The 25,841-nt window shown below is 45.4% G+C and overlaps 1 protein-coding gene across 1 annotated transcript in view; it reads left to right on the forward strand.

The window, feature by feature from the left end:
• The first annotated feature begins 12,738 nt into the window (after window positions 1–12,738).
• Window positions 12,739–25,841, forward strand: part of KL (klotho) — a 41,363-nt gene continuing 28,260 nt past the window's right edge. The window contains exon 1 of the mRNA XM_016118939.2: window positions 12,739–13,558. Coding sequence (XP_015974425.2) covers window positions 12,746–13,558 — 813 coding nt within the window. The 5' untranslated portion in view covers window positions 12,739–12,745. The remainder of the gene's footprint in view (window positions 13,559–25,841) is intronic.

Here is a 25,841-nt window from a genome sequence, read left to right on the forward strand (position 1 = left end):
TGTTCGTGCCCTGAGGGAAGGCTATATAGGAACTTATGTAAATGTCAGCATTCCTATGGTAATGTACATTGTGCTTTGCCATTGTACTGCGTACTTTGCTATTGTACTCTGCTATTGTATCCAAAAACTTATATAAAGTCTGTGCTAAATGAACTCGGGGCTGCAGCAGTGACTGTATGCCCTCCCGAAGCACTTTCCATCGTCGTCTTTTTTCTGAGGCTTCACCCCCACTTTTTTAGGGGCTGTTCGATCTCTGCTGGTGGGCTCCAGCAAGTGGCGCCCGAACAGGGACCTGAAAGCTGGGGACGGAACTTCGACAAACAAACGTTGAGGTGAAGACCGTCACAGCAGGAGAAAGGGCTCCCCCGCCCCTCCCAACCCCCCCCCCCCAAGTATAAAGCCGAGTAATTGGCAGAGGTGAGTGCGGTGGAACAGTCCGGGAGTAAGAAAGACACCGCGTGAAGTGAGCGCTCAGGAAAGTAAGGGTTGCGGTGTTTGTAAATACATAGAAAGAGAAGAAAGTCGACTTAAATAAAGAAAAATGGGAAATGGAAACGGCCACATGCTTTTTGTACATATGCTTAAGAATATGCTCCGGGCTAGAGGAGCTAAGGTAGGGCATCAACAGTTGTATGATTTCTTAGGTTTTTATAGAGGAAGTCTGGCCTTGGTTTCCTGAGGGGGGAACAGTGTACATAGGAACATGGAAAAAGGTGGGAGAAAAACTACAAGATTATTATGCTGTGCACGGACTGGCAAGGCACCTGTAGATATTTTTAGCTTGTGGACTTTAATTAGAGATAGTCTAGATCCCAGGCATGAGAGGGAAAAGGTGAATGAACATAGTCAGGCAACTGGGAAAGAAAATGAAACTACGCCTTCCGTGCCGCTGGCAGAGCCTGAGCCTTCCGTTAAGTTTTTCTTTTCTAAACACAGAGAAGGGCCTTTAGACCCTGGAGACGCAAAAACAATTAGAGGAAGAAGCCACGCGGTATCATAATGGAGGGGGTTATATCCCCTTCATGGCGGCCGTTAGTTCTGATCATAAAACTAAGACTTAGACAAAGTTGTTCAGGGATTGCAAAGTGCAGTGCAACAATTGACTTTGCAACTGGGAAATCAGGAGGAAAAACTTAATACCTAGTAGAGACCCCTGTAAGATAGACACCCCCTCCCCCCCCCCACCTCCATTTGTGGAGCCGCAACTGGTCATCGCTGTTGTTAAGCAACCTCGGGGGCCTAAACCTCTTTCGCCTTTACAAACTACGTTACATCAGGCAATAGAGAGAGGTGTTGATACACAGGGATTTCATTTACTGTACCTGTCACAGAACAGGAGGCTCAAGATGCGGAGGGTCAGCCAGTTCGTCTGAAACGGCATAACCCCATCCCTTTTAAATCTATTAAAGAACTGAAATTGGCTTGTGCACAATATGGCCCCATATTGGGCACACGTCCACGTGGATCTTAGGTTTGATCGAACCACAACAAAAAAGTCAGGAAAATGGAGAATGTTAACAAATTTACGAAGAATTAATACTGTCATTCGGCCTATGGGGACTTTGCAACCTGGACTTTCTAACCTAGCCTTAATTCCCTGAAACTGGTTTTTAAAGATCATAGATTTATAAGATTGTTTTTATACTATTCCTTTACAGCCTTAGGATGGAGAAAAATTTGCATTTTCAATTCCTATTCTAAACAATGCTCAGCCTACTTAGCAATATCTATGGAAAGTATTACCCCAAGGCATGCTTAATAGTCCTACCATGTGCCTAGCATTTGTGAATATGTCTCTGCAAGAAGGGAAAAGTTACCTCAGGGACTTGTGTATCAATACATGGGTGATATTCTTTTTAGAGGTTCTGCCAGTTAGATTAGCCCACATTTGGAACAGGGTGGCCATCAGAGGGGTCACTCGACCTACAAACAGCCTTTCAGATGAAGAAACTGAGGTACAAGGAGTTTAAATAATTTCCCAGTGATAGAAGTGAGTTTGTTTTTAATATTAAAAATACAAGAGTTAAAAAGGGGCCTGTTAAAGTAATCCTTTATATTTTATATTAGAGCAGGGAAAAGCAGTAGGAAAATGGTTGTGTAAGTAGAGACTGGAAGTGAGGATGTCATTGAAGGATAGTGGAGAGACGGTTGCGCATTTGTATTGGAGGTTTGAGTCTAGAGAGTAACTGAATGTGAATTTGATTAGAGAAGGTTCACAGAGTGTAGAGTCTCCTTTCTAACTGGTTCTTCGGTTTGGGTTGGAGTTTATATTTATGGAAAGGTGGATTTGCGGAAGAGCTCTGCTTTGGTTGGTTTAGAGAGAGATAAACACTTATAGATAAATTAAGTCTTCCTAAAATTGTCAGAAAAATAGAAGCTAATCCAAGTGTTTTGTTTTATCAAGTCTATATGATCTGAGATAATCTTTGGTAATAAAGATAGTTTAATGTTGTAGGTTGAGTGGGGATGGGTGTGTCTTCGGGTTGTAAGACACACAATTTTATTCTACCTGTGTTTATTGGTCAAATAAGTTTATGCTATTTCTACTAGTTGTTTAAATTTATAAAATTATAAATTCAACCTAAAAGCTTATAAATGACTCTTGATGTTTAAAAATAGTTTCCAAAATCTTTTTGGCAAAATACTTAGTTAAGTCTAATGATAGATATTCATTGACACTCTAGAGCATTTCCAAATAAGAAAAATATACTGAAACATAAATTTATCTACTTTTGGACTCTTATTACAGAATGCGTTCATAAATATATTCTTTTACCATATTTTTATAATTTTTGATAAATTCTATTATAAAAATATGCATTTAAAAATTATAAAATTAGCATATTCATAAATTGCTAATCTATTGAATGCTGATATATAAAACACAGTTTACAATTGCCTACTTCATTGTTTTCTCTAGGAATTAAGGCTACTAAGAGTTATGAATCCTAGTATATGTAAATAACTTATAGGAATAATTCAAGTAAAGGAAAAAATTCTGTATGCAGAGTATGTAAGAAAAATAAGATGCGTTTTGAGATATAAAGGAGGTGTTTTTAAGAAAAAGGGGAGTAATTTTATCCTATAATAGTTTCAGGTTATTTAAGTGTCGTTTGAGGCACAAAAGAAGGTATAAAGTGTGGAGATTTATTTTGAAGGGAGTTGAAGGAAAGGTGTTTGTCTTAAAGTGGTTATTTCTGAGTGAATGAGAAGAGGCAAACGGAAGGAATGAGAAAAGTAGTAGGTTTGTGAAGAGAAATCCTGAGAAGAAAGTAAAGGACAAGAACATAAGTCACATGGGTCAAGCTTCTTCCAGACTCGCTCCTCTGCAGTGTCTAATAATTTTCAAAAATTATTGAAAGACATTAATTGGCTCTGTTCTTCCCTTGATATCCTCACATGTGCTTTAACTAATTTGTTCTCTATTTTAGAAGGGCCCACTGCATTGGATAGTCCTTGGAAACTATCACCATTGGGGGAAAAAGAATTTTAAATACTGTATTTTTGAAAGACACTCTTGTAGTCACAAACTTGCATTGCTTAGGTTTCATTATTGTGTGGTAAAAGGGTCTTTTTCTAACTTAAAATTTAAAAACTATTAATGATTTCCTTTTTCTTTTATTAATTAGTCTAAAACTTAGGACATTTTAGCATGGAGTCAACAATGAAGATAACAGGATTTTGTATTAGAGATAAGAAAAGTAATGACTAAACTACTAATTCCAGTGCTTTTTAAAGGTACCTTTCTGCTTCTGTTTTTGTTGACCGGTCACCAGGGGTCCGTGGAGAGACTGGACGCAGTCATATCTCCCGGACCATGGCCAGGCTGCGGGACGCTGCCTCCTGTGCCCTGTTGTCAAAGTCTGTTTATTGCCTTTGGTCTTGTCTAGGATGTAGGTAGCAAACTTTTCTGGGTCCACCTACACCCCAGTAATTGTACTTCTCTGAGTGTCTGTTTTGTTTTCTCTGTTTTGTGTTCTCTGCGCAAGCGAAGGGGAGAAACCAGAGTTCACAAAAGACACCCTTGGGGTTTCTCCTGCGACATTTCCAAAAAAAAAAAAAAAAAAAAGCTTATACAACAAAAATGGGGAATATAAAATACCCCAAGACAAAGGCTTAATAAAGCATTATATACTTTTTAAATTTTTTAAATCAAGATGAACAAGGTAGCACAGCAGTTCATCGGCATTGGGTGAAACAGACCAGTGAGCCTTTGCAGCGGCCAGTATACTACAAGGTATAACAGGATTGGGTGCCTGCTGAGGTACTAAAATGGGGCCGAGGTTTTGCTTATATCTCTACAGGAACAGAGAAAGCTGCTCCTGATGATGATGCTGATAGGCCATCGTCTGATGGTTGGAGGAGAGCTGTATTGGGCCTATGTACCTGATCCACCAATTTTGCGTCCGTCCATTTGGGAAGGCCCAGAAATTGTGGTGAGAGTAAATGACACACAGCTGTTAGATCAGCCACCTTTGGGGCGGATGCGAGGAGTAAATGAACCAAGATTTATTATGCCGGAACGGGAGAAGGATTGCCCATCTGCTTTAGCAAGAACAACACAAATCCTGGATTGGTCAGGAGGAACCAACGGACACATTGGAGGTTATAGGTTAAACACCAGTTGGACAGTGGGACTATGGTGGACTGATGAGGAGTTTCCTCAAACTTATGTGTGGAAGTTGGGCGCAGCTATGGGTGAACTGCGTCCTGGGGGAGGGGCTCTAAGGGGAACGCCACGCACAAATGTAACAGCATGTGTTAATAGTTGGTAAAATTAATATCAACATAGAAGGAAGGAGATTTAATGTTACATGTTATAACTGTAATATAACTAACTGTATTTCTTTTGTTCCGGAAGGAACTACTGTAATGGTTTTTCATCAAACCTCTTTTGTGATGATTCCTGTTTATGTTACTGGACCTTGGTATGCTGACCAGAGTCTCCAGGCGTTAGAAGAAATCAATAAGGCTTTGAGTAGGCAGAAAAGAGTAATAGGGCTGATTATTGCTGGAATTGCCGCCCTTGTATCGCTTATTGCTACTACTGCTGCTGCTATTGCTTTGTCTCAAACTGTTCAAATTGCTCATTATGTTAATAATTTGTCTAAAGTTAACGATGGTTTTAGGGACCCTGGAAAATATTGATAACAAGTTAGAACAGAAGTTTGATGCATTATACAGTTTAGTTATGTATTTAGGAGTTGAAATTCAAGGTCTAAAAGTAAGATCTCATTTGGAATGCCATGCAGCATATCAGTGGATTTGTGTCACCTCAAAAATTTATAATGAAAGCCAACATGGATGGGATCGCGTGCGCTCTCATCTCCAGGGTGTCTGGCATGATGCTAACATGTCCTTAGATTTAATACAATTGCATAGAGAAATTCAGGGGCTGCAGGAAGTGGGACCCCTTCAGTTTGATGCAGCTGAAGAGGCTTCAAAATTTTTACATCTAAAAAGCTTTTTACCATCCTGGTCTCCTTTGTGTCATTTGCTTATTTCTGTTTTAGCCTGGGCCTTTGCATAACTATGGGCCTATGTCTGCTTCCACCTTTGAAATACTTATTCAATTCCCTGGTAATGATTCAGGCAGAGATGCATGGTCTCAGACTCCAGGCTCAGGCTCGAGCCAGTTATATGTTGCATCTCCCATTTGCAGAGGCTGGTAGTCAAAGACGGGTAAGAATCCTTCAGGGTTGGGACCAACCTAAGACAGGGCATGACTGCAAGACTTTCATGTGCCAATGATGGGTAAGGGCCAGACCTGTGGAGGGCCGCCTAAGACAGGCACAGTCGATCTGCGCCATAGCGGGGAAAGCTTTGGCATTTTAAATAATAAAAACGGGAGAGATGTTGGGAACCATTCTGAGGCACTGAAGAAGTCACGTAGCTGATAGCCATGGAGCAGCTGCTGAGACTGCTTAAACAATGGTTCTAGGAAGCAGGGTGTGGAGTTAAATGGTACTGACCCTGGAGGGGAGGTTTGCCTCCTAAAGAAATCCTTTTAAGATAGTGGAATGTTTTACAGCCCAGAAAAGGATGTTTGTACCCTGAGGGAAGGCTATATAGGAACTTATGTAAATGTCAGCATTCCTATGGTAATGTACATTGTGTTTTGCCATTGTACTGCGTACTTTGCTATTGTACTCTGCTATTGTATCCAAAAACTTATATAAAGGCTGTGCTAAATGAACTCGGGGCTGCAGCATTGACTGTATGCCCTCCCGAAGCGCTTTCCTGTCTTCTTTTTTCTGAGGCTTCACCCCCCTCTTTCAGGTGCTGTTCGATCTCTGCCGGCGGGCTCCGGCAACTAGTTTCTAACATTTTTTCTTATTTTCCAATACTTTCACCATTTCAAAAATATTTTATTTGTTATCATACCCTTGATTTCCAAGAATTCTTTTTTGGCTCTGTATTGTTCCTATTTTTATTCTTATCCTGTTCTTGTATTTTAGATGCAATACCATCTTTTACTTGAAAATATAATGACAGTTTTTGTACTCTTTCATGAGGGCATTCCCTTCATATATTTGGTGCTCCTTGGCTGCTCCTTTATATTTAAGAATGTCACTAAGAAGCTGCCTGGAAGCCTCATGTGCACAGACACGGCTTGAGTCAGGAGGGGCTCTCTGCCAGGTACTCGGTGCAGTCCCCGCGCTGGCCTGGGGGAGAGTTGGGGGTCCCGCTGCTTGCTTTGTGCAATTTTAGTTTCTCTCCCAATTTTTAGTCCCTGACTCACCCATATTCTCCACTTCTGCTGTCCCCAAAGCTCCAGAGAGAAGAGATTCCCCATGGAGCCAGGGGCGGGTAGCTCCAGACTGCGCCGAAGGCAGAAGATTGAGATGCACCCGCTCCTGTGTTCAGGCCGCCAGCCGCCTCTCCCTTTTCGCTATATCTCAGGTCTCGAGCCTTTCCGGAGGGATGCCAGGCAAAGCATCTTGCTTCTCCGCGCCTGTCTCCCTCCACCGACTCACCAGTCAGGCCTTCATCTTCCTTTCCTTTCTGCGTACTAACCCCTCTCAGTTTCATTGAAAATAGATGTGGCTCTCGTTCTCCTTGCTGTATTGGCAATAGTTTTGAAAGAAAAGGGAGTAGAGGCGTCTTGACCCCAGCATCTCCGTGCCAGGTGCCTGACAGAGCTCCCCGCTCCTGGGTGTGAGCCTCTCTAGTCAGCGCGCAGGTCCACTTTGGGCCGTGGAGGCAACTGTGTTCTGAAGGAGGATACCGTAAGGACTGAGAAGTGCAGGGTCCAAGCCCTCAGTGTCCAGAGCTCAGTGGGGCCGAAGCTTCCTAAGAAACCATTTGCCTGTCTCGAAGGCTTTCGGGACCTCCCGTCTGTCACCTTTCTAGTAGCTTTGGTCCACCACCCCAAAGCGCTTGCTTTGCTCCCCTTCTCACCATTATGGCTTTCCAGCTGCACGCCCTTTGTTTTTCTGGTCCTACTTTCTCCATGTTTAATATGCTGGGACTTACATGTCTCCAGTCAGCTGGTGCTGTGTGCCATCTTGCTTCACGGTTTCCCCCAAACTCCCAATTCTCCTCCTTAAACGTTCTTTCCTGGAGCACAAGTATGTGCAGGGTTCCTTGTCTTGAAACATTTTCTCTGAACTGTGCTAATCCGTCAGATGACCATCCCTTCTCACTCCTTCTCCTGGCCAACTTCTCAGAAGAGTGTACAGTGAGGCCTGCATCTCCTCACCTCACACAGACTCTCATGAGCACCTTCCTTATACTGTAATCTGGATTAAGCCCCTATTAAAGGATCTGTCTCCAAAGTCACCAGATGATCTAATTTCCAGACCAGTCCTCTTTTCTCATCGTTTGATCATTCCTCCTTTTCAAAATACGTATCTTTGTCTTGAAGAACGCATTGTCCCTGGGCTCCTGGCACCCACTCACCTGAGGGTTCCTCTCCTTTCCTTTTATGCCTCCCTTCCACCTGACCTCCCCCAGAGACAGAGACTTAAGCAAGGCTCAGCCCTTGGCTTTAGTTGTTTCTTTTGAATGCCGTCATCTTATCCACTGTCCTCGTCCACTATTTCTCCAATTTGCCTTCTGAGCTTCAAAATTGTGTGTCCAATTATTTGCTTAATGCTCTCACTTTTATCTTTTATGGGCGTTTCAAGTAACATAGTACTGAATTCATCTTTCATCAAAAATTGGCTATGCCTCCTGATGCACCTACGCCTGTCCCAGGTGCTATCGTTTTTATTTAAAACCATCACTTCGTTTTCCCTCTCTTACCTCCCGTGTTTAACCAGTCTTTTTAGTCCTGCCGCACATTGTTCCCTTGTTTTACTTTCCACTTTTCCTTAACGAATTATCCAGGTTCCTACAGTTGCTTTCAAGGAGCTCTTCCAGCCAAGTTCCATGATCCGCCCCTCCGTTTGTGTTCCTGACAAATGAATTGATTGGTTGATTAATATTGCCCCTTTCTTAAAACAAGTTCAGGCAGCCAGCCTGTTGTTCGCCCTTGTGACTCCGCTACGCAAAAACTTTCAGAGCCCCCTGAGTTGGGCTGGACCACAAAGGCCCTTATGGATTTGAAGGTCAACTCCAGGATTATAAATTAGTCCCTCCCCCTCTGCCCCTCCTGTCCACACCCATCCCCCCCCTTTTTTTTTTGCTGGCAACTAAGCAGAACGAGGACACCAGCGGGTGGGAACGAATCTTTGACGCCTTCGTAATTTTTCGTGAGGGCGCACCTGATACTTAGTGGCTCTGAAAACCTCTGTGGAGCGAGGACTTTGCTAGGTCAGAGACGTGCCAGCCCCTAATGTCGCCGCCTTTTCAATCTTTTCGGGCTTGTCAGGTGTGTAGTAGGTGTACTAGGGGAACAGGGGAGTGTCCGCACTTAAACACAGTGACATAGTTTTGTGTTCTAGTTCTTGTTGTAGCTTCAGACCTACCTGAGGTTCGAGCAGAGTAGGCTTGGGGCATGGCTGCCGCAGCACATATGCAGGATGTCAAATAAGGCACTATTGTGACCACTTCTCTTTCTCGTGCTCAGGGAAGATATTACTAATGAATCGTAACCTCCTTTAGAAGTTAGGATGTGGCTTCACAATTCTCAACAATGTGCTTTGGCCATTTCTTACCCATTCATTCATTCATTCATTCCACAAATATGTGTGGAACACCTACAATATGCAGGCGCTATTCTAGGTGTCAGAGATACAGCAAAGAAAAAGCCAGATGCCTGTTCTCATGGAACGTACATTCTAGCTGTGGATAAAGGAAGTAAATAAATAAACAACAGGATAAACTGAGATGGTCATAAGCCTTGTGTGGAAAATAATGGAGTGACTAGGGGTGACCGCTTTGGATGGAGAGGTCAAAGGATGCTGTTCTCAGAATGCAGCTTTTGCTCTGAGACCTGACTGAGGAGAAGCAGGCGGTCTTGGGAACAGCATTCCAGAGAAGGCAAACAGCCAGTCGGAGGCCGGAGGCTGGGAGCCAGTTGGGCTTTTTCCAAGGATGACCAGGAGGCAGTGTGGCTGGAGCAAAGAGTGGAAAATGGTATAAGAGGAGGTTCGGGGTCCTTCGCCTACTTCATTAAACAGCTGCCTTCACAGTGCCTAGATAGTTCTGATGAGTAAATGAAGGTAGAGGCTCTGACGCAATATGATGATAAAACCTATGAAAGACTCTTTATGTCTGATCCCTAGCTACCTTTTCAGTCCACTATTTCTTTGCACGAGTAGACTTTTATTTTATTTTATTTTACCACAGAAACACTGCAAACATTTTTTTCTTCCATGTTTTGCTTCTCTATTATCCTTGCCTCCAGGCCCCCTTGCAACTTGTACTCTTTAAACCCCAGATATTGTCACATCTTCTCCATGAAACTTTTCCAGCCCACTGAAAACGAGATGATTTCTCCTTGCCCAGAATTCTTCTAACAGCTAGCACGTGTCATTTGTTAACGTTCAATACAATAAACTAAAAAAAAAAAAATGTGTTTATTGTCAACTTTCTTTATCCTATTTCGTGACTCCAGTGTTGTCTTTGAGGGCTGCCGTCTATGTTTTGAAGTCTTAAGCGCCTCGGGGTTGCTCTGCCCGTGGGTGTTGCTCGGAGCGTTGCCGGTGACACCAGCGAGACTGAATTGTCCGTAGTTGGTAAGGTGAATCCCTGCGAGGTTGGGGCTGTGTTCGAGCCCAGGTGGGTCAGGAAGCCTCGTTCTGTTGTCTTGGCCAGGGAGACCTGTGCGGGTCCCAGGTACACACAGAAGGAGAACTGGTCAGAAGAGCATGTGTCAAGCAAAGGTCAGCTTGATGACCAAATTTAGGTTGTTGAAAATCATCGCCATGACAAAAGTCAGTAAGTTAAAAAATCTCCTTCTCTTTAATGCACCAATAACTTCGAATTCAAAGCACAAGTAATAAAACTCCTATGTGTAGGAGAACAAAGCATCGAATGAGACCCATATTTTAGATGTTTGAAAGTGGCTGTGAAAGGTAAGAATAAACCCAGACAAACGAGAAGCAGCAGTGGCAGTTAGTCACAATTCAAGAATCCAGATCATAATAACCATGAACAGAGCCTTGACAAACACCGAGTTCTGGAAAGAAAGTTTAATTATCTTGAAATCTTTATCATTGATTGAGCTGAATTAACCATCACCTCGGAACATGTCTGCAAATGCCAAAAGCTTTGATGTCCAACTTAGGGCATATATGTTCCCTTCAGAGAGAGATGAACTTCAAATGTGAAGCATTTGGTCAGCTTGTTCTTCCTTTTTCATCCATAACAATAACAACAACAAAAACTTGAATTTTTTTTTTTTTTTTTTTTTACTGTTGGTTAAATACAAGTGGCAATAGGTACAATCTGCCCTAAGCAAACAGACCATAGTGAACACTTAGCCTGAGCTATTTTCCATGAGGTCCATTGAAACTTAACAAGCTACAAGGCAGCAAGCCCTCCAATCTCTGGCTTTAGAAGGGAAATGTGATCCTGCATGCAGACACAGGAGCTTTTTAATTTAGCTTGAAGAAGGTGTGACTACGCAGTTGTGTGGCATAATTTTTTTAATTGCTCAAGTGTCATTGTTGTTTTATTTCACAATTATGAAAAATGTAAATGCCACATGTGACAGAATAGCAATAAGTCTTGTTCCGGTCTGATGGCTTAGTCTTGCTAATCATGATAATATATGCTAGCTGGAGCTGGGAATATTTAATAAAGTACTGGAATAAATTTGTCATGCTTACATTTTAAGGGGATTAACAAAAGCACCTTCATCTGTAACACTGAAAACGTTATTGATTTTAAATTTGTAAGAAACAGCCACGATGATCACTCGATGAGAATGGATGCAGCTCCGCGAGCATCTTCGTCATTCAACACAATGGCAAGTGTGCCAGGGCGCACGTACTGGAAAGGGAAGTAAAGATATTAGCAGCCTCTCACATTTGGGCTTTTCAGGTGTGAGTCATCTGCGTGCACATCTTTTCATTGGAGCTTCACAAGCCTCTGAGGTGGCAGAGCCGACAGGCATCTGCATATGCTGCAGGAGGATCCGGGGCTTGTCCACTGATCACAGCAGGCTTCATGTGTGCGCACATTCAGATGGACACCGTGTCCCCCAAGACTTCTGTCAAAGGGGCTCTGGCAACTGGAGAAACGTCATGACTATTGTGTTGCAAAGGAAGTGGTTGCTTGGGCTAAATCCCTCCTCCCCTTTCTCTTCACAGCCTAGGTGATATTGGTGGGACTCTGGGACCGCTGCCTCCAGCACAGCTGCGTGCGCGACTTTGCACAGATAAGTTACTTGCTAAGCCAGAATCGACAGCTAAAACGTGTGATTATTCCTAAAACGGATGAAAAAGGATAATAAATGTGAATGACACTTACTTCAAGTGGAAACCTTGATCTTTTTCTTTTTCTTCTGCCTCTCTCTCTCTGTCTCTCTCTGTCTCTCTGTCTGTCTCTCTCTCCCCTTCCCTCCCTCCCTCTCATCTCTCAAAAGAACAATCAACAACTGCCATTTGAAGCTCACCACTTATCTTGCAAGATTTAATTAAAGAACAGGCACGGTTTCAAATGGTTAAGAGGTAACAGTAAGAGGGAGAGTAAGAAGGTCCCAAGGCAACCCTCACATCTCCTTGAAGACACTTCGCTGGGGTCCGGAGGACCGCCGTCCGGCCCCGTGCGCGCAGGGCGCTCTGCGCGAGCATCTTGCCTAAAGACTTGGAGGACGGTCCGCCCCTAGTCCTCGGGCAACGAAATCGCGACCCAGCTCTCCCCACCTTGCCCTCCCAATACGACCCCAGCCAGTTCCTGCTCAGCTCTGGTCACGTCAGTCGCACGCTTCCTTCGACCTCCGAGGGCGAGAGGAGAGAGAGCAGGTGCTCACGGCCCGCGGGCCCGCCAGACCCGGCATGGACCCCGCGCCCGGCCCGGGGCCGCGGTCGCCCGCGGACCAGAAGCGCGCACTGACGGGCGAGCGAAGGCGGCACGCGGGGACCTCGCGTCGCCGGGGCGCCCTCCGCGGCCCTCGGGCGCCGCGAGGAGCAGGTGCCTTCCGCCCGACGCCCCTCGCCCGCCGCGCGGCCCCCGCCCCGGGCGCCGCTCGCCCTTTGCGCCCCGGCTCGCGGCTCGCGGCGGGGGAGGCGCGGGCTCGCGGGTAATCATTGCCAGCCGGGCCCGCCGGCGAAGCGGGGGTGGGCGCGCGGCGGGGGGCGGGCGCGGGCATAAAGGGACGGCGCGGGGCGCCGGCGGCCCGCTCCCGCGCAGCATGCCCGCCCGCGCCGCGGCCCGTCGCCCGCGGCCGCCGCCGCTGCCGCTGCTGCTGCTGCTGTGGGCCCTGGGCGGCGGCCGCCTGCGCGCCGAGCCCGGCGACGGCGCCCAGACCTGGGCCCGCTTCGCGCGACCTCCGGCCCCCGAGGCCGCGGGCCTCCTCCACGACACCTTCCCCGACGGCTTCCTCTGGGCGGTGGGCACCGCCGCCTACCAGACGGAGGGCGGCTGGCGGCAGCACGGCAAGGGCGCGTCCATCTGGGACGCGTTCACCCACCTGCCCGCCGCGCCCCCCGAGGACCCCCCGGGGGCCGGCCCGCCGTCGGGTTTTCCGCCGCGGTCCCCGCCCGCGACTGGGGACGTGGCCAGCGACAGCTACAACAACGTCTTGCGCGACACGGAGGGGCTGCGCGAGCTCGGGGTCACCCACTACCGCTTCTCCATCTCGTGGGCGCGGGTGCTCCCCAATGGCAGCGCGGGCGCCCCCAACCGCGAAGGGCTGCGCTACTACGGACACCTGCTGCAGCGGCTGCGGGAGCTGGGCGTGGAGCCCGTGGTCACCCTGTACCACTGGGACCTGCCCCAGCGCCTGCAGGACGCCTACGGCGGCTGGGCCGACCGCGCCTTGGCTGACCACTTCAGGGACTACGCTGAGCTCTGCTTCCGCCACTTCGGCGGCCAGGTCAAGTACTGGATCACCATCGACAACCCCTACGCGGTGGCCTGGCACGGCTACGCCACCGGGCGCCTGGCCCCCGGCGTCCGGGGCGGCGCGCGGCTCGCGTACCTGGTGGCGCACAATCTCCTCCTGGTGAGTTCGCGGGGCCAGGCGGAGGGCCACGCCGGGGACAGGGCCTCCGGAGACGCCGCGGGCCAGAGGGGTGCCTGAGCGAGGGGCTCAGACGAGGCTCCATTTGAAGCCATTTGTGAGGTCCCCTGGGATTCGCACAGGGGGTCGTGGCGGGTACGGAGCAGCCTGGGCTTCACTCGGAGGGCGTGGGGCTGGGACCGGGAGCGAACCGAACTCCCGCGGTGGGCGGGCGAGTGAGTGCCCCGTGGAGCCCGTTTGTCAGAAGGAGACCGGAATCAGTTCTCCGGTGAGAAAGGGGGGCTCCTTTCTCGGGGGCAGAGGAAACCCCGGAGGTAAGGCTGAGGGAGTCACTAGTAGCTCCGGGAGAATGAGGAGGGTGGGTGAAAGAAACAAGTTGGTGCGGAAACCGCGCAGACCGCGCTACTGTCTGCCAGAGTTAGTGGAGATGGCAAGAGTTCGATGCTAATCCAGTAGGATCTGTCTTGCTGTGGCTCAAGTTCACACTGCGGCAAATGCAAAGGTGTCGAAACCACGTCTACTGGAGAGCAGGTTGAAACTGTCTTTGGTAGTTCTTTCTGTGCAACCTACTTAATTGTCAGAGGTCTGAAGACCCCTAAAATCTCGAACAAAGCTAACCATAAAAATCCATGAACACCTACAGCGTGAGACAGATTGTGTTAACAAGCGTATTTCCACGATACTCTCTCCACTTGGAAGGATTCCTCAGGGAAGACATTCTTAGCCTGACACCTGTAATAAAAAAAAAAAAAAAAAAAAAAAAAAAAAAAAAAAAAGCTGAACACACTTTGACATCAGGAAGTGTTGCTAGGCCATGATGAAATTGTCTCCCAAATAATTCTTCCTCCTTTTTCTCCTTGACTTAGTGTTGGAGATTAGGTCCCATTGACTGGAGATCTCATTTATAGTGATGGCAGTTGTTGGTACACTTTGTACAGTGTTGTATCACAGAATACTTTATGTACATATGTAAACATTTTAATAAAAGTGTTTAAATGTATAAATTTTAATATTGTATTCTTGTGACTTGTGGGCCCACTGGAAGACCTATTTTTAAATTTAGAATTAAGTCACATATTTTGAACAACTTTAAGACAGAGACCACTTCTGCATGCTTTTTAATCGAAGCCATAGATAACTGAGGTGGAACAGTGTTGGATTATTGAGTTGACTTAGTGCTCTGAGCTGCTAGTCATGTGATAATGGCTAGGTAGATTGTATGTCAGCTCCACAAAACCTGTTTGCTACCACAGATCCTAAAAGAATGTTGGATTTGTTTGAAAAAAAAAATTTTTAGTGACTTCATATTGATATACACCTTATCATTAAGCTACTTTAGAGCAATGGTAATAAACTTTTTCAGACTGACAGTCGTTTTAAGGAATCAAAAGACCCTGAGCACCACCTCTTTATGGTTGGTGAAAAAAAAAAAAAAAAACTGTGTGAAGAGCTGGGCCCTCTTTTGAAGAAAACATGAGCAAATTTCAGTTCAGACCAGGAAAAAAAAAAATTCACAGGCCAGCTGAAAGACCTAATAGACCACTTCTGAAAAATCACTACTTCAAATTTTGCATGCAATACACTATATACGAGAGTCATCAGTTGCTATTTTAGCAACTTACATGGTCATTTCATTTCAAAGATGAGAAATTGGGACAGCAGGAATTTTCTAGTACTCTCTACTTTAAAGAGTTAACATGCTTGGATTCTTGTGCCCACTCTCAGCCCTCTGATTAACTTTTTGGTTACATTTTTGTATCCTTACACAAAAAAATTTGCCAAACACTAACCATTCTGCCCAGACATGCAGTGGACTTTGTAGTCATAAGAAATTATTGACAGGCAGACCCTTGGTTTTGCTGAGGCTGCAAAGTGCTAGTTGCTGTAAAATATTAATTTTGTTTTCAGATGTCTTTGGTTTGGAATTTAGTCATTTTTGTATCTTATGAAGTAAGTTGTCATTATCAAAGACAGTGTCTTAATTTTTTCATGAGATATTTTCATTCTGTTTCCAATGTTCTTGGTGTATGCATTGCGGAAAAGGGGATAGGGAAGCTTTGATCTTATTGGAAAAGATAAAACATTCTGCAGGTTTTGTTAATAAAACATTTCAGCTAGGGCTTAGATATTGCTGTTAGGGGCCACTGAGACCCTCTTGTATATTCCATTTGCACGTGGGGCTCTGATGCTGGTGAAGGATAAAGGTGGCCAGTGCCCCTCCCCTGCCAGGAGGGAGACCATCTGAGGACACTGGAAATTTGAACCACCCCAGAGGTTTAAGGAGCATTTTCCTATGGCCTGGAGGACAGACAAGAGGCGTGCCAGGCAAACTGCAGGATGAATAATGGGGGCTCTGCTCAGAATGGGGATCTCCGTGTTCTTTTGTGGGTTGCCGGTACTGGGATAACCCTTGACAAAAATAGCGTGTGTGTGATTGTGTGTGTGTGTGTGTGTGTGATTGTGTGTGCACGTGCATATGCTCATGCACCATAGAGAGAGAGGGATAAAGAGGTTTTTCCTGCAGAGCCCTGGAAGGCTGGGCTGCTTTGCTCACCTGAGTATAACCTAGAAGGAGAACATACCTTCTCTCTCTGACTAAAAGAGGGACTGCTATGCCTTCACAGCCCTCGAAAGATGGCTCTTAATGTCCCCTGAAAAACCAGCATTGAGGCTGGTCGTTGGGGGTCCAGCCCCAGTGGTGCCTTGGAGTGTGCATTCTGCCTATGAGTTTCCCAGAGGACCAGTACTGAGTTGAAGATGCAGTGGATCTTCCAAGGAGTCTCAACAGGGGTTCTGTGGGGAACCTGTGGGAAAAGACAACTTCTCTCACTCAGGGAGGCAGGACTAAGACACCCTTTGGGCACAGGCGTATAGCACAGACGTGACTGGTGCTGGGCCGGCCACGCGGTGAGATCCTCGTTTACCTCCAGCTGCTCTTCTGTCTTAACACACCTCCTCAGCTTAGCTTCCAGGACCCCGCCATCTCTTGCTTCTCCAGTGAGCTCACTGGCCAGTCCTTCTCAGTCCCCTTTGCTTATTTCTCCTCACCTTGCCTCTAAATATTGGTGCCCGGGACTTCATCCTCGGGCCTCTTCTGTAGATTCACTCCAAGTGATCTCTTTGAATAGTCTCTATATCCCAATGTCTCCAAATTTCGAGTCTCCAACCAGACAGATGAGTGCCTAGTCCATGTAGACGTCCAGTGGGCATGTCACTTTAACACACCCAAAAGCAAACTCCCATGTTTCCCATCTCTGTTATGGCAACTTTGCTCTTTCGGTTGGTCGAGCCCAAACCTTAATTCCCCTCGTTCTCTCACATCTTAGTTTCACCCCAGCAACAAATCCTACAGCTCCACCTACCTTCGAAAGGTATCCAGAACCCAACCACTTCTCCCCCTATCTACAGCTACAGCTCCAAGCCCCCAACGGAGTCTGCCTGGATAGTTGGAAGAGCTTCCTAGCCGACCTCCTAGCCTCTCCCCTCATTCCCCGCAGTGTGCCATGATGAATAGTCTCAACGTTATGGCGCTATGTGAACGAGATAAAGTCCGTTGTCCATTAAAATCCCACCTTTTCTTCAACGACCAGCTAATTTGCTCCCTTTAGCCTCGAGCCATCTCTTCCTTCTATGGAACCCCACAATGCTTCATTTCGATGACCTTTGCCACACTCTTCCTTTATGTAACTACTTGCCATCTTGCAACCACTCCACTTGCCAGGCGATTGCTTAAGGGAGGAAGCCGTGTTTACTTCATCTGTCCCACATGCCAGCTTGTCCTCGGTAGGTGCTCATTAAATGGCTTCTGGCTGTTTAATAGCCTGACTCTGCCTTTATAAACGGATGCTCCTGGGATTTGCTCTCTTTGCCAATCTTTCTAGCTGCTTTCTGATGGGACAGAAAGTAACCAAATCCTAACTAGATAGGAAAATCAGTAAACACGATGGGATGGAATCTGACATTTCGGGTAAAAAATATAAGATTCATCATCAAATTTATGACTCCATTGTAAAAATTTCCAAATTCTTAAAAACTATATGGTTCCTATGCAACACCGAAGTAGTTTTCAGATGAAGGTAGGAGACGGTCCTGCTGGCTTTAGGAGCAGGTGTTGGAAATGACTTCGTTCATGGGTTGAATTTTCATGCCCAAAGTGATAATGCAGGCAATTTATTTACTGGATGCATGTTCAAATTATATATGCGATGTGTACCAGCTTTCTTCTCACTAAAGTGTATTTGGTATGTGGATGGAATAATAAACTGGGCTGCAAGTTAATGTATTTTATAGAATACTACTGAATTCAATTATGTGTGTAATCAGAAATAGTCAAAATATCTCCCAAAGAGCCTGACTCACTCCTCTTTGAATATCTGTTTGAACACAGTGTTTTTTTTTTTTTGAAGGTTACAGTCAAGTTCAAGAAAAAGAATAGAAAAAGAACTCATAAAATTATTTTAAAATAATAACAATGTTTAACAATGCCATTTATTTTGAGTTGTAGAAAAGAGGGAACATACAGACCACTAAGCATTCAAATAATGTCAATGTGCACTTTTTAAGTACAAAATGAGTGAAGGCACGACTGTGTCACCTGGATATGTAGTCAGCCATGGCTTTTGCACATAGATGTCTTCTGAGTTATCTTAAATTTTCAAACAATGTGATTACTCTAAGCCAGAATTTTATTATAATCAATTTGTACAAAAGGTGCCTTTCTTTCAATAAATGTTATTTTTTAAGACACAAAGGAGATTTTAACTGTAGGAGGAGAACAGAATGCATATCTATCGGGAAGACAAGAAATAAAGAGTGAGTGAATAAAAATACACACTGTCACTGAATTCTCCAAGATGAAATCTCAGGAAACTCCAGAGTTACACCTGGAGACTATACTTAAATGGATAGGCATAACCTACCTTTTATAAACTCCATCTTGATGTGTTGTGGGTCGAGAGTTAATTGGAAGGATTACTAGATCTCTTCTCCCCTCTGTCATGGGGTAAACTCTTATTTATCCTCCAAAGACTTGACTCGAATATTCCATTTTGTGATAACAGGCAGAGTGGATCACTTACTCATTTGTGACTCCTTGAGGTCAGAGATTACGTATCATATTTACTTACAAATTTTTTGTGTTTATTTCAGCCCTCGGAGCAGAGGAAATGTTCAATATGATTTTTAATGAAAGAATATAAACATAGAATAACCTCTGCTTGTTTCAGTAATGCCCTTTCCCTTTCTTCTAAATTGGATACTTATGGTCTGCTTTGTCACACAATATCTGGGAAGGAGTTTTAAAGAGTGAGGAAGAACGGGAAAAAAATTCCTGCCTAGATAGGTATATGACCTTTGTACATTTCCAGGCAAATAATATCCCAGTCTCATCCAGTGCACAGGGAAAGGGGAAGGAGAAGAACATGGCCTGGTACGTACCTGACCTGGAGGCTGCCCATTCCTTCTACACGCATCCTGTTGGCAAAGCTCGATCACGTGGTATAAGGAGCTTGGGAATTGTTCTGTTACATTAAAATCAGGTAGGAAAAGTTCATTCAGGACAACCAGTGTTCTCTGTCACACTACCTACATCTCAGATATATTTTGAGGATTAAAACAACATCACATACGGCGACAGCTTTTGAAAAATGTAGAAAGCTCTACGAAGGTGAGATGTGAATTTATTGTTAATGATAATAATATAAGCAAAAGTATTTGAGACGTGGTCCTTTTGAGCTGTTTAGAAGAAAGGAATTAGACACATGCTTTAGAAATTGTTGGCTCATTTAACTTCTTCATTTGCAACCTGTAGCACTGAATGGAATGAAGACTGCAATTATTTTAGCAGCTTTGACCAATGTTTTAAAATTATTTTGAAATAACCTATTTTACATAAGACATAGTGTTACCAAGTAACTTTTCTGGCCACAGCTTGATGTTTAAAAGTGTACTCAAGTGGCCCACTCAATTTGATCTTTTATGTTAAGGGGAAACCTGCCTGATCCCTGGCTGTCTCTTGTTTTCTGAATCTCAAAGAATAAAATGAATTGCTTTTTTATGAGACAGCTTTTCAAATATCTGAAGAGGCCACCACAGTCTTCAGGTGTGCCGTTGAATGGTGAGAAAGCAGCTGTGACCCTTGAAAAGCCTCTTTGTCTTCTGACCCTTGAGGACGAGGTGGGGAAACAGAGACGGAGAACGTGACCTCTCTCTCTTCCCGGTATGGTGGGTCATACTCTACCCAGCCACCAAGCAGCCTCAGGCTGGCAGTGGGACCCGCTTTTGTCCCGTCATTCTTAACAAGGGCTGCAGGTTGGTGTAGATGACCGAGGATGAGGGATCCCCAGTTTCTGGGCTCTGGACCCTGCAGCGAATTGGGGCTCCAGGCTTCTAAAGAGCATTTAGAGGTTCTTTCTGGAAGAGTCCAGGGGGCGGTTCCATAGCCACAGAGGAGGACGGGGGTGGGGAGTGCACGTGGCCTTTGGGGGAGCCCTCCTCTTCCACGACTCCCCGTGCTCTCTGTATTCCTCATCACATGGGCCTTTCCCTCCTACACTCCCCGCCTCGGTGACCCCCGTTCTTCTGCAGTATCAATGTCATCAGGCCTTCCTGCTGGCTCTGCAAAGGTGGGGGCAGCGGCGGGAGGAGTCTGTCACTCTGGGCCCAGGTACGTCCCCCCTGATGTTGTCTGAGGTCAAACATAACTCATGGCATGGTTATTTCCTTACTAAAAGCACACTATTCAGGCTTCATAAACCAGACTTCCCCACTCATCTTCTTTTGTCATTTATTTTTGAATTTTTAATCTTACGAATTTCATCTTCAGTGTGCCAAGAGTTCACACAAATGGTGGGTGATGGTTAAAAATGGGAAATTACCTAAATATATTAAGGGGGTCAGTTAAGGAGCAGTGGGTACATACGTACAGCGGAATAGTATTTGGCTTTAAAAATGTTGATGTACGGTGATTACAAAGTTGCACATGGTATGCGGTTAAGAGAAAGACACCATTTACATTAAGCTTCTTCTGTAGCTCTGCCGTGGGAATCAGTGTGATAAGTGGTCATCACTTTGCTGCTGTGCTGGGCTCTCTCTATCCCTTGTCCTCGCCCCCAAGGCCCATTTTCTGATACACCAAGTCTTGGTTTGATATTTCTGCTTTCTGCTCCCGAAAAATCCCATCCTACCCTTCTTAGCACATTTTCTGAAATGATTAGTTTGTCCTCCACCAGCCGCCCTCAGCTTTGAGATGCTAAGAGCCACATTTGTCTTGCTTTCCATTCTATATCCAGAGCCTTCTAGGGCCTGGAAAGGGAGTAAGCAGGTTTTTTTTTTTTTTTCCATGATTGAAAGAATATGCATCCTCCCCTCCCCCCTCCCCCCATCACACCCTGAGGTAAAAAGAGAAACAGAAAATGGTAACAGTTAATTATTTCTGGATGGTGGAATTAAAGGTGATTTTTTTTTTCCTGTTTATCCAGGTTTTCTAATTTTTTTTTTTTAATAAGCAGAATGTACTCTTTTTGCAATGGGATATAGTAATTAGCGTTTCTGAGAAAAGAGGGCAGATTGATATGCACCTAATTTTTTTCTCTCTCGAACCCCCATTAAACTGTGGTAAAGGAATTGTTAAAGTGAAGAGAGAAAGAGGGAGGAGGAAGGGAGGGAAAGAGAAAAGAAAGGAAGGGGACAGAGGAAAGAGCCATGAAGATGGAGAGAGCAGAGCAGCAGCGACATTTCGGAAGCTGAAACGCAGATGGCGAGTTATTGACTTAGCAGACCCAAGAAAGCTGATTGCTAAGACACGGGAGGAGAAGCCACAAACCAATCCTACGACTGCAGGATCTTCCAGGGGCTCAGAGAGCAGCAAGACCCGGAACTAGCGGGGAGGGAGTGAGTGTGAAATGAGGAGAATCCTTGACAGCTGTTTAAGAGACAACTAGATTCCTAGATCCCGACCCCCAATCCTCACTGCCAGGCCTCTGCCCCCTCCCCACTCAGAGAGAACACTAGAAGTTAGTATTTTGGGAGGTGTTGTCGGATCTGCGAGCATGAGCACATATGGAAAATAAGGATTAAGTACAAAGGTGTAACTGAAAGCCGAGGAGCGCTCCCGCTTCCTGAACCCCGCACCAGCCCTCTCAAACTGCCAGGGTTTCGGAATGATGGCAGTGTGACATTTCCTCTCCAGGCGGGGGGGGGGGGGGGGGGGGGGGGGGGTGGGGGGGGGGGGGGGGGGGGGGGGGGGGGGGGTGGGGGGGGGATCGGAAGAGCCTTCCCCAGGGAATATTGCTGGACTCCAGAGGAAAGACCTAAGAAGCTGATAATGGTAGAGGCTGCACAACAAATAGCCCAAACAGATCACTCTCCAGTGAAGCTCAAAGTTACTTCTCATTCTTAAATATGAGGAGATAATCAAGGATCCACAGGCATCTGATGAATGCCTCTGACATGGAAGATTGAGACCCACACAAAGAAACCACAGAATGCAACTAATTTACAGGAAACAGAGATTATGCAGGGAGAAAAATAAGCTAAAAAAAAAAAAAAAAAGCTAACCCAGGCTAAAGGTACAAATTTCTAGTTATAAAATAAATAAGCCATGCAATGTAATATACAGCATGGTGACATAGTTAATAATTTCGTAATGTGTATTCGAAAATTGCGAAGAGTAAATCGTAAAAGTTCTCATCATGAGAAAAAAAATTCATAGCTATGGTGGTGGATGCTAATTAGACTTATGGTGGTGATCATTTCACAATATATACAAATATAAATCATTATACCGTATACCCCAAACTAATACAATGTTATATATCCATATATCAGTAAAAATAATTTTAAAAACCTAGTGAATGTTTAAAGAGATAAGATACTGCATCTAGAAAATAAGAATAGGGTAATATAACAAAATGGGGAGAACGATTGGAGTTTAAATACATTATAGCAGAAATAAAATAATAGAAGTTTTGGAAAATAAGGCGATAAAATCTAATAGTGCAAGAAGGCAAAGAGATGGAAAAGAGTAATAAAACAAGGTTAGAAAATGGGGTGGACCAGCCAAGGCACCGACGTTCAAATAGCAGGGAGTTCTAGAAAGAGAGAATAGGGGGGTGCAGCAGAGTCTATGCCAGCGGCCCCCCTTGAACCATGCCTCTCAGTATTCATGCCCCATGACGTGCCTCCCGTGCAAACTGTGGGCTTGACTGTGTGACCTGTTTTGTTCAATGGGACAGCAGCAAGTATGATGCAAGCAGAAGCCAGATAAGCACATTCACATCGGGACGTTCTTTCCAGATCATGCCTTCTTAAAAGCCAGCTTCAGTCCCCGGACTAGACTCCTAAAAGATGAGAGGCCCTGTGGAGAGAGGGTTCAGAGGTTCGAAGACTGTCCTGGACATTCTTGCCCCCCGGCTGAGGTCCCAGCTGAATGCGGCCATCCGAGTGACCTCTTTGAAAGTATATGGTGTAGAAGAACTGCCCGGCTAAGCCCAGATAACCCACAAAGTCAAGAGGAATAATAAATCCTCGTTACTTGAGTCTCCTAATTGGGGTGGTTAGTTTCACAGCGATAGAAAGCTGAAATAGAACGGAAATAAAGAAGGAACTCAAAGTCACGTTCTAGAAATGGGGGGCACGAACACGAAGTACTGGGGGAAACGAATACCGGACAAACTGTCGGGTCCCTCCTCCTGTGGACGCGGCCCCCTCTTCAGCCGTCTATATCTTCTTTGGGTTACAGGTCTGAAAACTGGCTCTGTGGGAACTGAACAAGACGTCGCAACTTTTTATTTTGGCTCACTCTCTCTGTCTGTCTTAGTAGCCCATCTGACTATCTTTTAGGTGTGAGAACTCTTTAGTTTAGGGAATTACTGTCCCTTACCAGGGAAGGGACGGCCACCTCTCTAAGCCCCAAAGGTTCTGAGGGGTCTGAAGGGCCGGGCTCCTCAGGGCAACTACCTCCCAGTTTCCCAGCCAGGACCCTGACTCCGGCACAACGACCTGCCTGGGCCAAGCACCGAGACATCTGTGGAGCTCTGTGGCTCTATCAGGTCTTAGGTCCGACGCTAAGCCACTGTGGGAGATGAGGGCCTCTTTGGGAGCTGTGATCTCCTCTGGCCCTCATCTGACTGCTCGTTCAAGGCCCTTGGTTTCTCACGATCTCTGCCTAGGGTCTCACCACAATACGGCGGGAAGCGGGTCATGCCCCTCTTCCTGTGGGCATTGGGATGCCTGAATCATTTCAGCACTGGTGAAAAATTTTAGCAGTCGGGGCACCATCTGTGTCAGGGGACTCTGTGCCCTACATATCACTCAGAATGGTTTTCTCTCTGCCTTCCAGGGAGTGGAATCTCACTTGCATTTTTTGGGGCCTCCCGAGAAGTAAATGTCAAGGCATTATGAGGCGTGCCGGACATTAATTGAGGGAAATGACTGTGAAGGGTAAAGATGAAGGAGCCAGAGAAGGCAGATGAGCCCTTAGACCACAAAGCATGCGGGACACCTGCGGAGGACAGGGCGCAGGAAGGAGGGCTGGGTGAGGAGAGGGTCGCTGGCAGTACAGGTGCAGGAAAGATCTGGGCCAGTGAGGACTCCTTGAGCCCACGTTGCCCATGAGAAGCTTCCACGGCTCGCAGGAAGGGGTCTGCACTGGTACCCCTGCCCTGTTCAGTCACAGGGGAGTAGCCCAGGAGAAGCTTGGCCTCAGGGGGTCCAAAGGGGTAGCAACTGATACCATCCATCAATTATGCTCCTTATAGCAGGAGAAATGAGTGGCGTATCCTCCATAGAGACTGATGAGAAATGCCATTCAGAATAAGGGCATGAAATGGATTTCCAACCGGAACTTGATGTTTATCATTTATGAGGACAGAACGGTGAGAGTTTAAGATAGTCGAAGTCTCAAAAAAGAAATCTTTTAAGAACACTTCATCAGGAAGTTGTTGGGAGATAAGCTCCACTGCACGTGATGGAGATGAGCAGGAGGAAGTTGAGGGAAGGCCTCGTCAGCGGCTCCAGCGCAGGAACGTGACAACGAACTGCAGACCCAGGAAGCCGGCTGTGCTGCAGGCCTACAAGCGACCGATCCACAAGTGGGGAAGGAAGATTCCAGAAGCGTGTCTCCAGGAAGAACCCTGGACGCTGATGTGACCTCGTAGAAGCTTGTGCTGAGAGGTCGTCGGAAAATGTGGGAAGAATTAGCCGCGGGCATAAAGAAAACTGTGGAAATGAAAGAGCAGTGCAATGATTAACTGCAAGGAAAACAAAAATAAGGATAAAAACATAGTCTTAATTACCACATTATAATGCCCAGCTGAGAGTAACAGTCATGTTGGCAGAATAGTGTCAGTACTGAATATTAATTATTCGAACCAAATCCCGTTGTGCAAGTAAATTAGCTATAAGAGCGCTAAAGCCTCATCTATCATAACAGGTGGTCAATGGATACTGCTCAAAGTACAGTGGTATGGAAGTGTGAAATTTCAAAAGAAAAAGTCATAAGGATCCAAGGTCATTGCCTCTGGGGAGAAGATCTGGGGATAGAAGAGCATGGAATTATCGTTTTTGTTACACGTTGCATAAACATAAAAAAATATATTTTTATCAACACATTAAAACTTAATTTTACTACTTGGAGCACATATTTATAGCATTTCAGCCCGTAGAACTCTTTCTGAGCCAAGCTGGGGAGCATTTCCAAATTGTCACATTAATGCCTTGTGAGCTTTCATCCTTTTGATGATAAAGCTGTAAAAAGGAAATAAACCAGTAGAATATTGTAAGTCACTTGTTCTCAAGTGGACGCTTTTCATTCATCAATGTTTCAAACATTCACCAGTGTTTGACACTTAATAAGCAAACAGTAAATTTTTGTTTAATCAATGAATAATCTGAAACTACAGTCCTTTAGCATCAATTATTCAAGTCCCAATAATACGTTTCCTATATATCCTACTTTTCTTCTTCTTGACCTAAACAGCATCACGAGAACATCTGTCAATTGTCAAAATTATTCCATACAGAGATATGTCTACTGTGTTCCCAAGTAAGCTATGCAATATTATAAAAAACTATTTGGGGCTTATTCGGCAGACTTATTTTATTAATCCATTGCCTCCTCATTATCTCCTCTTCCTCAATACTGGTGTAATTATCAAGCCATTATATGCTTAGTTCATGGGTCTATTATTGCACTTTATTCTCTGTGATCCCTGATCATAACCGCATGATCATATCTGCAAATGATCATTAACTGCACCTTCTTTGG

Source organism: Rousettus aegyptiacus, unplaced genomic scaffold (assembly GCF_014176215.1).
Source record: "Rousettus aegyptiacus isolate mRouAeg1 unplaced genomic scaffold, mRouAeg1.p scaffold_m13_p_11, whole genome shotgun sequence".
In the NCBI taxonomy this organism is placed as follows: domain Eukaryota; kingdom Metazoa; phylum Chordata; class Mammalia; order Chiroptera; family Pteropodidae; genus Rousettus; species Rousettus aegyptiacus.